The 13535-nt window shown below is 44.8% G+C and overlaps 1 protein-coding gene and 1 long non-coding RNA gene across 2 annotated transcripts in view; one reads left to right on the plus strand and one right to left on the minus strand.

The window, feature by feature from the left end:
- The window catches only part of LOC145421431 (uncharacterized), a 57714-nt gene that overhangs the window by 17627 nt on the left and 26552 nt on the right, over positions 1-13535 (minus strand). Inside the window, exon 2 of the mRNA XM_080291762.1 lies at positions 11998-12085. Within this exon, the coding sequence (XP_080147888.1) occupies positions 11998-12085 (88 nt within the window). The remainder of the gene's footprint in view (positions 1-11997; positions 12086-13535) is intronic.
- On the plus strand, positions 3386-10561 carry LOC145421432 (uncharacterized). The gene is made up of 2 exons (XR_013902794.1): positions 3386-3763; positions 9953-10561. It is a non-coding gene; the product is annotated as an uncharacterized LOC145421432 (long non-coding RNA).

The raw sequence follows: 13535 nt of genomic DNA on the forward strand, positions 1-13535 counted from the left end.
TGGTGAAAACAAGCAGTGATTTCTCACTTTTACCAGGCTAAGCAGGTAAAGTGAGAGGAGGCTGGGCAGATAAAACATCAGAGAGCTATGAGGTCACTCAGCTGACAAGTGGAAATTCCCTCATTAATTGAATAACATGGAAGGACAATAGCACTGCTTCCATCCAAGTTTCAGTCATTTGACACCCAAGAATTGAAGTTACTGCTCAGAAATGACACCTCAGTTGTTGTGTCTTTAGGGTTTGTACATAGGATTATATTACAAGAAAGTCAGAATTCAAGATTTATGGTTGTGATGTCACAGATTTAGAAGAAAAACGGTGAGATTCACGTACAACAAGATGTCAGTCTAACTCTCCAAAAGCATAGCAGCTCCGATGGACTCGTCCCAGGAGGAGGAAAAAGACACACCAGGACGCGTCTGACTCCCTACCTGCGTTTCTCATCAAGACTCCTGGACTTTCACTTCTCCGCTCTACCCGACACGCACGCTGACACGCACGCTGACACGCACGCTGACACGCACACTAACACAACCCTGCTCGACAGCCTCTCTCCCTGTGCTGCCTACCTGGCATTGACAGCAGAGCATTACAGAGACGTGGCGGGTTAATTGTTTATGGCTGGGCTGGGTCATAGCAGTGGATCCTGTTACTTTCCACTGACGTGAGTTCATGGAGGTAGGCACGCAGGCAGGTAAACAAACCCAGGCGAGGTGAGTGCATGGGGCAGTGCAGCGCGCTCACACACACCCACCTCCACGGGCACTGTGAACAAGCCGAGCATTAATGACATCAAATCAGCATCAAGCTGCTGTAGTGCAGGTCACTCACCATCTCTTCAGCGTGTACAGCAGGTGACCCTTTAGTGTTTAGTTACAAGCCTCCTTTTTCTTCAGAATGCGGTAACCGCCTCCTTTAAATCCCCAAAACACCCACACTGTGTGTGCTGGCCCCATGTGACGCCATCCTCTAACTGAGCAGCTTCGAGTGTGATTCCTGGCTCTCGCTGTGTCCTGATAGTGACGGATTTACAGTTCCCGCTACTCTCTCCTTCTGTGTGTGTCTCTTGTCCTACAAAAATGGGTGTATCTCCCTGAAAAGAGTGAGACAAATGTGAGTAAGAAGCACACCCACATGAAAAGCTCACTTTCCCTCCCTCCCTCCCTTTCAGTCTGGCTGTCAGCATTTCCTCCAGGATGCACACTATGACTGTGATTTATAGTGTGTTATATACTTGTGTTCTCTATCCAAGCAGCTGGACAGAATCCCAGCAATGCTGGGGAATAACAGGAGAAATGGCTTCCCCCTCACATACTGTATGGGACTGCACGGGGAACTGAAGCCATGATCCCGGCAGCGTTGGCGGCGTGCTCAGCCTGTAGAGCTACACACAGCGGGACCACACACAAACCCCCTTTAGCTCTGTAGTAGTCAAATAACTCCCAGTTCCTCTTGTGCTCCGTTAGTCTCCAACATATGAACTGAATGGTAAACAGCAGGAGAATGAAAGCAGTCGAGGGACTCCATGAAAAGAGTCGCCGTCTCCATGGCAATGCCAGAGGCAAAGAGCGCCCCCCCCCAAATCGCCGCAATCCTTTCTGTACACATAGGGAATTGTGGGAAAGCGGATATGGGCCACATAACCTCTCTGTCGGGTACCAGGCACATCTCCACTCACATCACTACACTTTGACTACATGCAGGTCAGAGGTCATGGTCAGGACACCAGTTTGACTTGGTATGAACTGTTACAGACACAAATCCCACTTCTACAGCTGATTCTGACCCGACACCTTACCATTGTCACAGGGTTTCAGTGTTGCAGACAAATATCAATGAAACAGACACAAAATCCAATATATCACCTTAAGTGTTTTTTGTTTGTTTGTTTTTGCCTTTTCTCATGTAAATAGTGAAATTCAGCCAGAACTACATCCACAGCATTGCTCAAAAACACAACTGCAACCTCTCCAAAGTAATCTAGCTGTCGCTCTGCAAACAGCAACCTGGCAAGTTCCCCATCTTTGCTAAACAAATACTTGTCTTTTGATGTAGGAGAGTCTAATTCTACTGTAATGTAGTCACCAGGTTAGTGCCTAAAATGACCTTCTCTTTCTCTTATCACGTTCCTTTAACCTCGATGGAAAACGTCCCGAGGAAAGGCGCCAAGGAGAACTCACAAGGCAACTGCAGCTCTTACAGGACACTGGGCTATTGGATGGTGTGATGGTGGTGACACGGGTCGTGCTCATGGTGAATGACAGCAACACGCAGCACAGACCATAACTCCAAACTTATAGTTGGAGCTGCTGTGGCTCTGGTGGAGCAGAAGAGGATCAATCCCTGATACAAAGTCCGGCCTGGATGCCGAAATATCCTTGAGCCTGGACCCAGGCTACATCCACTAAAGTGTGTGTGTGTGTGTGTGTGTGTGTGTGTGGGTGGGACTGGGTGAATGAGACTTGTAGTTGGAGGTTGTAGTGTAACTCCTGACTTTGTGAAGACTTTCTGTGACTGAAGTAAGTTACAGATCATCCTGAGAGCAGCCAACACATCAACACAGCAACTGATGGTGTGCTTATCCTGAACTCACTTTGATATACGCCGCTCCCTCGCTATAACGCGGTTCACCTTTGCGGCCTCGCTGTTTCGCTGATTTTTTTTGTGCAATTTTGCATGTTTTTATTCCCAGCACATTGTGTTCTGCGTCCTGATTGGCTGTAGACCACCGTCAGTCTCGTGCCGTGTCTGCTGTACAGCACAGAAGCGTTCAGCTTGTGTACTGTACATAAATCTTCGATCCTAGCAGTGTGACTCTGAAGTGCTGCACTGCATGTTTGTAAGTTTTTCCCCCAACAAACAACAGTGTTGATGAAACGTCGTCACCTGCGGGTTCCTTTGGTTTCTTTCTGTAATACTGGACTCATTTTCTACAAGGTTTGAACTTTGAGAGTTTAAACAAGACAGAAAAGTGTGAAAATGTTCATGCCTGTCTAACAAAAGTGTGTAAAGTGTGTCGTGAGGGGTTTTACAGCCTTAAAACATCTATAATAATTGTAAAAAATAAAGTTGGCTACTTTGCGGATTTCACTTATCGCGGGTTGTTTTTAGAACGTAACTCCTGCGATAAACGAGCGACTGCTGTAACTCATAACAGCTTTTATGGATTTGTTTTTTGTCCCACACAGCAACCACTTCATACAGAGCACATGTTATTACAAAAAGGTAATGTTCACAGTTCACCTATAAAGTGACTTTAAGGTATGGGTCATGGCATGCAATGAAAAAACATTTCTATGAGCTGCATCCCTTGTTGGTCATGCTTATGTTTATGGAAACAGTCAAAGAGTGTGTTGCTGTGAATTGTGGTTCAGCATTATCCGTCCAACCTGCTAAAGAAGGTAAGAAGGAAATAATAATAATAATACATTTTATTGAAGAGTGTCTTTCTAAGGTCACCTTACAAAGAGAAAAGAAACTGTCGATTACAATAGATTAAAACTGACAACAAGTAAAATCTGTATTAAAGTGAGTAAGCCAGTTTAAACAAGTAGGTTTGGAGCTGTGACTTATCTGGTCTCTTATGGGAGTCCGAGTTATGACCCGAGCTGCAGGATCCTGAAGAAGCTGAAGTTTATGGACGGACTTACTGGGGAGACCAAATAGGAGGGAGTTGCAATAATCAATCCGGGAAGTAATAAGACTGGACGAGGACGGCAGCAGCATGGGGAGTAAAGAAGGGACGAAGTCGGCTAATGTTATGTAAGTGATGCAGACCGGGTTATGTAATTAATGTGAGACTGGAATGAGAGAGTACTGTCAAATATGACAATATTAATGCAGAAACTGTGAGATCTGGTTAAGGTAGAGGCCGTGCCAACGAGTAAGACTTCTGCCTTATTACTGTTAAGTTTGAGAAAGAACCAAGATCTGATCTCCATAAGACAGTTAGAGAGGGAGGTAAGTGGGAGGGATGAATTAGGTTAGGAGGAAATGTAGAGCTGGGTGTCATCAGCATAACAATGACAATTGATATTATATTTTTGGAATATACAGTGGGGCAAAAAAGTATTTAGTCAGCCACCGATTGTGCAAGTTCCCCCACTTAAAATGATGACAGAGGTCAGTAATTTGCACCAGAGGTACACTTCAACTGTGAGAGACAGAATGTGAAAAAAAATCCATGAATCCACATGGTAGGATTTGTAAAGAATTTATTCGTAAATTAGGGTGGAAAATAAGTATTTGGTCACCTCAAACAAGGAAAATCTCTGGCTCTCACAGACCTGTAACGTCTTCTGTAAGAAGCTTTTCTGTCCCCCACTCGTTACCTGTATGAATGGCACCTGTTTGAACTCATCATCTGTATAAAAGACACCTGTCCACAGCCTCAAACAGTCAGACTCCAAACTCCGCCATGGCCAAGACCAAAGAGCTTTCGAAGGACACCAGGAAAAGTATTGTAGACCTGCACCAGACTGGGAAGAGTGAATCTACAATAGGCAAGCAGCTTGGTGTGAAAAAATCAACTGTGGGAGCAATCATCAGAAAATGGAAGACATACAAGACCACTGATAATCTCCCTCGATCTGGGGCTCCACGCAAGATCGCATCCCGTGGGGTCAAAATGATCATGAGAACGGTGAGCAAAGATCCCAGAACCACACGGGGGGACCTGGTGAATGACCTGCAGAGAGCTGGGACCAAAGTAACAAAGGTCACCATCAGTAACACACTACAACGGCAGGGAATCAAATCCCGCAGTGCCAGACGTGTTCCGCTGCTGAAGCCAGTGCATGTCCAGGCCCGTCTGAAGTTTGCCAGAGAGCACATGGATGATACAGCAGAGGATTGGGAGAATGTCATGTGGTCAGATGAAACCAAAGTAGAACTTTTTGGTATAAACTCAACTCGTCGTGTTTGGAGGAAGAAGAATACTGAGTTGCATCCCAAGAACACCATACCTACTGTGAAGCATGGGGGTGGAAACATCATGCTATGGGGCTGTTTTTCTGCCAAGGGGACAGGACGACTGATCCGTGTTAAGGACAGAATGAATGGGGCCATGTATCGCGAGATTTTGAGCCAAAACCTCCTTCCATCAGTGAGAACTTTGAAGATGAAACGAGGCTGGGTCTTCCAACATGACAATGATCCAAAACACACCGCCCGGGCAACAAAGGAGTGTCTCCGTAAGAAGCATTTGAAAGTCCTGGAGTGGCCTAGCCAGTCTCCAGACCTCAACCCCATAGAAAATCTGTGGCGGGAGTTGAAAGTCCGTGTTGCTCGGCGACAGCCCCAAAACATCACTGCTCTCGAGAAGATCTGCATGGAGGAATGGGCCAAAATACCAACTACTGTGTGTGCAAACCTGGTAAAGACCTATAGTAAACGTTTGACCTCTGTTATTGCCAACAAAGGTTATGTTACAAAGTATTGAGTTGTATTTTTGTTATTGACCAAATACTTATTTTCCACCCTGATTTACCAATAAATTCTTTACAAATCCTACCATGTGGATTCATGGATTTTTTTTTCACATTCTGTCTCTCACAGTTGAAGTGTACCTCTGGTGCAAATTACTGACCTCTGTCATCATTTTAGGTGGGGGGACTTGCACAATCGGTGGCTGACTAAATACTTTTTTGCCCCACTGTAGATAACGAATAAAAGAGGCCCTGATACTGAACCCTGGGGCACACCAGCAGAAACAGGATAGAGACTTGAAGAGTGTGATTGAAGTTGGATAAACTGAGTGCGGTCTGAGAGATATGAGGTGAACCAGGCAAGGGGGGTGTGACTAATGCCAGTGGAAGCTAATCTGCTCAGGAGGGTGTTATGAATATCAAACGCTAAGATCAAGCAGGATGAGGTTATTAGTGATCCTTAACAAAGCAGTTTCTGTACTGTGATCGGGGCGGAAACTGTTGGTAGAGATGATTCACTGAGGTATGAGTGAAGCTGGGAGGCAACAACTTTCTCAAGGATTTTCAAAATAAAGGGGAGGTTTGATATTCAAAATGATTGGGATCTGCAGCAGGCTTTTTGAGAACTGGAGTGACAGAAGGAACAATTCCAGTGTTAGGGGCAGGGTGGATAATACTGATGATGAGGGAAGACCAGCTTTAGCTAACAGAAGCACAGAAACACTTTTTGTTACATGTTCACTCAGTTGGGTCTCGTGCCTGACATCCAGTTCCAAATGTGTGTCCCAGCCACAGCTTTCTGTCTCCAGGAGTATCTGGGCCACAGCAGTAAACATAAACACAGCTGGTGGCTGGTACAAGGAGAAGGTGAGAGCAGGAGCACATATGCTGTGTCTCCAATTAGAGAGCATGATCCATGACTACAAACACACACGGCTGGGTCAGACCTCAATAAGAGTGTGTGTCTGAAACAGAGGGAAGAGAGCGCGTGCACACGCGTGGCCTGAGCGATGAGCGGGTTTCTCACTAATGAGGCTGAACTCTGCTTTAACTCCCGCAGAGATTCACCTTCTGATGGAATGAGGCTGTGTCCACACATGCACACGTACCGGAGAGCACAAACAAAATGGAAGAACAGGATGAAGACGTAAAGCTGCCAATCGCCTTCCCCTGTAGGCGGGGATAAAGTTCCCCTGAATAGGATGTTGTTGCACTGCAGGGCAAAGACACAGCAGTGCCACACCCAGTCATTCACAGACTCCAGGCTCCAGGAGGGGAGAGAAAATGCTGCGAGACGTAAGGAGGTGGAATGAAACGGCGCAAAATAGGCAGAACTTCTTCACTGCACCGCCGACTACACGCACACGACCTCCACAAGGAAAACCGGATCTCAGTTTGAAACGGAAAAACTTCCAGAACAGCCATTTAGCTGTTTCATCCTCCACTTATGTACAAAACAAGCATCGTCTCCAAATTTGGTTTCTATCAGTTACATTACAAAGCATTGGTTTAGCTCACCGGGATGAGCGGGCCATATGGCTGAGAGTGAGGGCAAAAGTTCAAATCTGAGCCATGTCTCTGCTTTCCTTTAGAAGAAAGACAAGTGGATGATGTTTGAAGGCAACTCTTTAACATGAATGAAATGCGTGACTGGAGATCAGCATAAGAACCTGCAGAAGGAGCTGCTGGGTGGATGGTGGGTGCACAAAACACTGAAGCCTTCTGCGGCTCGGTACATTAATGCAGCCCGTACCATACTCTGTCTGCCTCCAGAGTGTTTCTGTTAATGAACCACAATCTTTGTATAAAGAGTTAGCGAGTGTGATCCACCATGTGATGGTGTCACAACAGCCTGGACATCAGGGCTGCCACAAACGATTATTTTGATAGTCGACTAATCAGATCATTGGACGTGAAGCGCAGCGCTTCTTGCACCAGCAGCATCTGCTCTTATATAACTATCATTAGCTTACAGCTTTAAGTGTTTAAGGTGCTCACTAAAAATAAAGACAAGATGATAGTTTATAAAACTTTTAATGACATTTGCAGATTGTTTTGGTGAAGTTTAATAAACTCAGCCGTCTGCTCCTTGCTATCTAAAATATAACAGGACACCGGAGTAAGTTCTGGAGCATCTCACACTTCTGATAATCAGTTTTCTGTTTGACGTTTATTCAGCTGCGTGAAAACTAACTTTAATCTCAGCCAAACCGATTTACTCAGGAACAAATAAAATACTAAAAAAAAGCCAAACAACAACATTTTAAAGTTATGAGTAAGTGTAAGTGACTTATAAATCATGTTTAACCTAAGTAGCCAAAGACCACGGGGGTCAGAAAACGACATGCCAGGAGTTCGCTGTTCTCGCCGGCTCTAGAGACCCTCGAGCTCCCGGCTTGCTATCGAGCTAGTGGGTAACAGACGTCTCCGAAAAGGTCGGAGCGCTTTTGCAAATATGTGATGTCTTGATAAACCGAGGAGATATTTGAGGTTTACACAGCTACATTCTGAAAATATGTTAAAAGTTTATTTTGTGACCCAGAAAGAATAATAAGAGTAACATTAAAACAAGTAGCTGCCGCCATTGTTGGAAACTGGAATTGGCTGGGCTGCGCTATGAATTCTGGGATAGGAAAACATCAGACGTTTACAGTGTGAAAGACGAGACTTCAAACTGGGAGTCCTGGGTCGGAGGAAACTGATCCCAACTGCGTGACTCAATCCGGCCTAAGCCAAACACACTGTACTCATGGCCTATTTTCAGTAGCTCCCCCTGGAGTGGGTGTGTCCACATACAATCAAGGTGTAATAATACCTCAGTCACAGCTTAAGTGATGAACATGTGAATCTATCAACAACTATAATAAAACATACACAAATGTGAAAGGGGGTCATTCTACATATCAGCCATTATTTTGGTGTCTTTTGATGGTGATAATACTAGAACATATTTTTAGGATATGATGTTACTCCTACTCAAGCAAAAGCTCCAAGTACTTGATCCACACAGGGAAAGAAAGTTAATCAGAATTTAGAGTTTTCAGTGGCCTAATTACATGAAAACAAGCTGTGTAAACCTGGAAAGTACAGACAGAACAATAAGTCATACACAGCGCCAACACTCACACTGCGTCCACGCTCCGCTCACTCCTTTCCCCTTCAGCCTCTCTGGCTCTACGGCGCCTCATGCCTGTGTGCTATCATTCATAGTGCAACACTACTCAAAGTGTCATCATACTATCTGTGACTCAACAGGCTAACCCCCACCTATGCCTCCCATCCATCTTATCTATCTGCACTCGGGATTTTAGAGTGTTTGTATGAGAGAGCTCTAAGCCAGCCACACTGCAGACAAATGCTGCGTCCTCAAATAACAGAACAGTACACGAAGCATTAGAAGCATGCCTGTGGTTCACCCTCACACAGCGTGGGCTGCGTGTGTGTGCGGCAGGTGCGAGTACACAGAAGGAAGTGACTTGGAGATCCGGAATTCCATCGGAATTCAGTTTCGATGGTGGGAAGTCGTAAATTGCATGACGCAGACTCGATATAATCATCACCACACACCACAGCTGACCCTTTGTGTGTGTACACAGAACATACGTGTGTGTTTGTCCAGCCAGCCGTGCGCTCACGTTGAACCTTTACCCACTTCTGTGTCACTCCATCATAGTTCCGCTTCCATGATTTTCCTGACTCTTACACTGAAATGAAAAGCGCTCCGAGGTGTTAGCCGACTGATGTGTCGGGCACGCTCAAATAGAAATTCAGGTGAACGGTGATGCTTACGTTAATTTCACGCTGGCACTATGGAAAACAGTGGATCAGACCACACCATCGCATTATTGCAACGATGTCCATGGAACGTGTGATTTCATTACCTGTGAAGTAACTATTTCAAAGACGTGCACCGGCTGGGTCTGTGACCTCTCACTGTCAGCAACCAGCTTCAAAGCGACGTTGGTGCATCGAGATGCTGATGAGATACCGATAAGGCCGAATCCGTCTGTTTGCTGCCGGTTAGCAGTAAAATACAATCCAGTCGGCATTAACGTGAAATCCGTTTGTGATAATACAGCGATTAGCTGTAAAACAACAACACTGCATACACAGAAACTCAGTTAAACTGAAATTCACATCAACTTCTCACACTCTCAGGCCGGCCTCACAGGTCTGAAGCACAAACAGTTACAAAAAGACACTCAGCACAAAGTCAGCTTGCTTTTTTATATATAATCAGAACAAAACCAACTGGCAATCTGCTGAGACAAGGACGCCATCGCAAAGACGACGAGTTGAGCTCATTAGCACAGATCAGTTCAGATCTGTAAATGTTCAAACAGCAGCCATGGGTGTGGTTAGGTCTATAGGTGATTTTGAAAAGTTACAGTAGGGGTGGTTAGGGTGGGGGTGTCACACAGTTTGCATGTATGATTTCAATATTCTCCTCCTTATATTTTCACCTTGAGAAAGGAACTCATTTGCACAAATACATATGCAACTAATCTCTGTCTCTCTTCCACAGCATGTCTTTATCCTGTCTTCCTTCTCTCACCCCAACCAATCACAGCAGATGGCCCCGCCCCTCCCTGAGCCTGGTTCTGCTGGAGGTTTCTTCCTGTTAAAAGGAGTTTTTCACACTGTTGTTGTGATTTGGCGCTGTATAAATAAAACTGAATTGAACTGAAAATCTTACATAATCTTGTAAATACTGGCAGTACTTTTATCCACACCAAAACAGTTCCTGCGAGTCCAACACATTAGTAAATCTTAGTACAATCAGTTTTTAGGGGCTTTTTTTCTACCAGCTGAAATTAGCATTTTATATAAAAACAGTAAATTATTCATTAATTTCTCAGACCTGATGGATGGGTCCATCTTTCATACCGTCTACTTTGAACACATACTGTTCATGAATACAATCCCAAATAGTGTTAGCAGCTACAGCTAATATCTGCTGATCACTGTCAGCCCAGGTTGCTTCTGTTCAATGTGCTAATTTAGCATTAGCATCAGCCTCATATAGCGTTTATCATCCTTACTGTCACTGTTAGCAGAGTCAGCGCCTTAACGTTTACACCTGAAACTACCTGAAAGGCTCAACCCTGTGGTGAAAGGGTATATTACAATAGATGGACTATATATTTTCTAGCAGTTCTAAATGCTGTCTCTCATTATACAAATATATTCTCTAGGATTAAGCCATGAAACACCAGCTTGCACTTGTCAGATTATTCAGATGGAGTGAGCTGTGGAATGCATCAAGAATAGTTGATAGATGATTTGGAGCATGTTTAAAACTGTGTATCTAATATGCATATTTGTGTTGTTCCTAATAATCACCATAATAACGCTGGTCCACGATCAACACTGTAACGTTGTGATGTCATAGCGTTGGAATTTGTAGGAAACCTTTGTTGATATAAAAGTCTCTTCTGGAACAAATAATGAGACTTTCAGGTGTTTTCTTTATTAATCTATGAGCTATAACTAATATATTATAATCCTGGGTTTCATGTTAGCCAAATTTAGGTTACTCCAGTTGGCTTTCTTGTGATGTTTTAAGAGCATTAGCTAACTTCCTGGCTAATGCTAACAGATGACATCAGCTCCAGTGTTGATTCTGGACAAACACTCTGGTGATGCCACAGGAACAAAGTCGACACGGGGATCAGATGGCGTGATTGAAACCCTCTATATGTTTAACCACAAATCTGAAACAGCTCTCAGCTGTGATATACTGCGACCAGCATGCAGGGGAACAAACTGCAGTGCAACAGATGAGATATTTGTGCTTTTCTCCCGGCTGGTGAGGATCACTCGCTGCTGCTTTTGCAACACGCTGCCTGCTCTGTCTTGTCAGTGTCGACGTTACCACGTATGAATTTGTTCTTTTCACTGTGCGAGAAAATAAATGTGTGGCACTGAGGACGTGTGAATAGTGCCAACTGTGTGAGCTCTGTTTCAGTTTGCAAGAAACCCCACACCTATGTTTTATTGCAGAAAGGACCTACATACCCAGCTAGTATATATGTCACTTCACCAACAGCTCAAGATAAATTTTAAAGCTTCAAACACTTTGATGTACTTCCTTTCTTTCACTTTATCTGTTCCGATCAGAGTAAACACCCACTAAACCAAGCCCTCAACACAATAGATTTGATGCTCCTCATTTCCTCCTGTCACTCATCTCCCTCAATTTATCTCTCAACATTCTCATCTTCCTGTCCAGCTCACGTGATGCATGATGGCAAACACACACACCCAAAACTAAGCTGTAAAGGCCACGCAGTGTGGTAAGGAGGCAAAGTTCACAGTGTGAGGGAGTGGCATGCTGTGTAAGGGCCACGGGAACACATACACACAGTTTCACAACAGGTGGGATCACGCTGTTCGCCCACACACACATTCTTTTCGTTCCACAGCCAGGTAAACATCAGAGAGGAGAAGCACAAAGACCTAACACACGTCAGGTTGAACCATGAAATGCATTTTCATCCTGGTGTTTAATGAACTGGAGACATGATTACAAGAAGTGTATCGTACAAAGACACTCAAACACACACGGACCTTTTAGCCAGGGGTGCGTCATTCCAGTGCCGTTTGCTGATTTGAAGCCCAAAAGGCGTCTGCAGCATGCATTTGCCTCCAGCAGAGCCTGCAGAAAGAGAGAGAGACCACACGGTTACATAAGAAGTCGCTGTGAAACAGCATCTTTGTAGTGATCAGCAGTCAGTCAGCCTCGCTGAAAACGATGCAGACGTTACATAAACGCCATTCAACATAAATAAACACAGACAGGGCAAGAACTGAAGCCATGAATTACACATAATGCAATCAGATTAAGAGAATCATATATCGGCTTCTCTCTTCAGATGGGATTTTCACGACACAGCTCTCCTCTGCATCTCGACAGAATCACCAGCTCGGACCTTTAACCTCCTCCCTGCTGCTTGGTCGTATATGCATTAAAGCACATGATGCAAATTGTTTAGGATGGGGACGTGGAAGATGGAAATGTGATGAGATGAAGCATGACTCATCGGAGTGTAACGTGTGGGACCTTTGGACAGGCTTAATAAAGATTTAGCTTAAGCTAGCAGGTGAAGAGCAAAGAGCGACTTCCACTGAGAACACGTGTGAAGCTTAAGTCAGCAGTAAGTCTGGCTCCAGGAAACACGATGGCGGCTGCTACACAGAGTCCAGAATCGATGAAATCACTCGAGCCCAGCTTTGCAAAAATGTTGTAATCTTTAACACGTGTTAGCATGATGTATAAACCTACAAATACAAAACAAAGTTTAAGAAATATTCATTAGGTTAGCTAACCGTTCAATGGTTAGCTAGCAAGTGTTGTAAACCGGCAACCATGGCAATCTGATAGCAACTGAAGCTACTGCAATGATGTTTTTGGTGCAAACAAAGCCCTCTTTGCAGGCAGTTTCACGCAGGGGCAGCAACAAGTCATCACCCACTTGGGGAATACACATTTTTCCTTAGCGACTGGAGATTGCCAGGGGTCACCAACTCGTCTCTAGGCCCATGTGACTGAAGCCTTAGTTTATCCAGAGGTCGATGGAGCGTGCAAGGCTGTAAGACTGTAACGTCATTACAATGTTTCACTTTCTGCACAACTGAATTTTTAATTTCAAATGAAAGATGAAATCCTGTGACCAACAGCTGACACTTGAGCTGCTGACTGCTGGTTTCCCACACCAAGGGGACAAACCTGCAGAGTGTGATGGACTGAGGGAGAAGGCACACGGCCCTGGTTGCAGAGCAGCACAGAGGTAGCATTGTTCTCGTTGCCCTTGGACTCACAGACATTTATCCCCAGGGTTTGACAGAGAGGAATATCAGCCATGCACGAGAGTGAAATGTAGAGCAGCCCGCTGGCTCAGGGACGTGCCGCAGCTTCAGTGACTTTTGAGCATTAATGTAATGCAGTGTTAACATGAGCACAGCCAGGAGGGCATAGTCAGCATATCACTGGCTGGAGGGAGACGTCAATCACCACCAGTGCTAAATAAGGCAATGCTATGACAATCCTCCTTTTCCTCCCAGCCCTCTCGGAGCTGTGGTTAGGTGTGTGTGTGTGTGTGTGTGTG

Source organism: Astatotilapia calliptera, chromosome 17 (genome assembly GCF_964374335.1).
Source record: "Astatotilapia calliptera chromosome 17, fAstCal68.1, whole genome shotgun sequence".
Lineage (NCBI taxonomy): Eukaryota > Metazoa > Chordata > Actinopteri > Cichliformes > Cichlidae > Astatotilapia > Astatotilapia calliptera.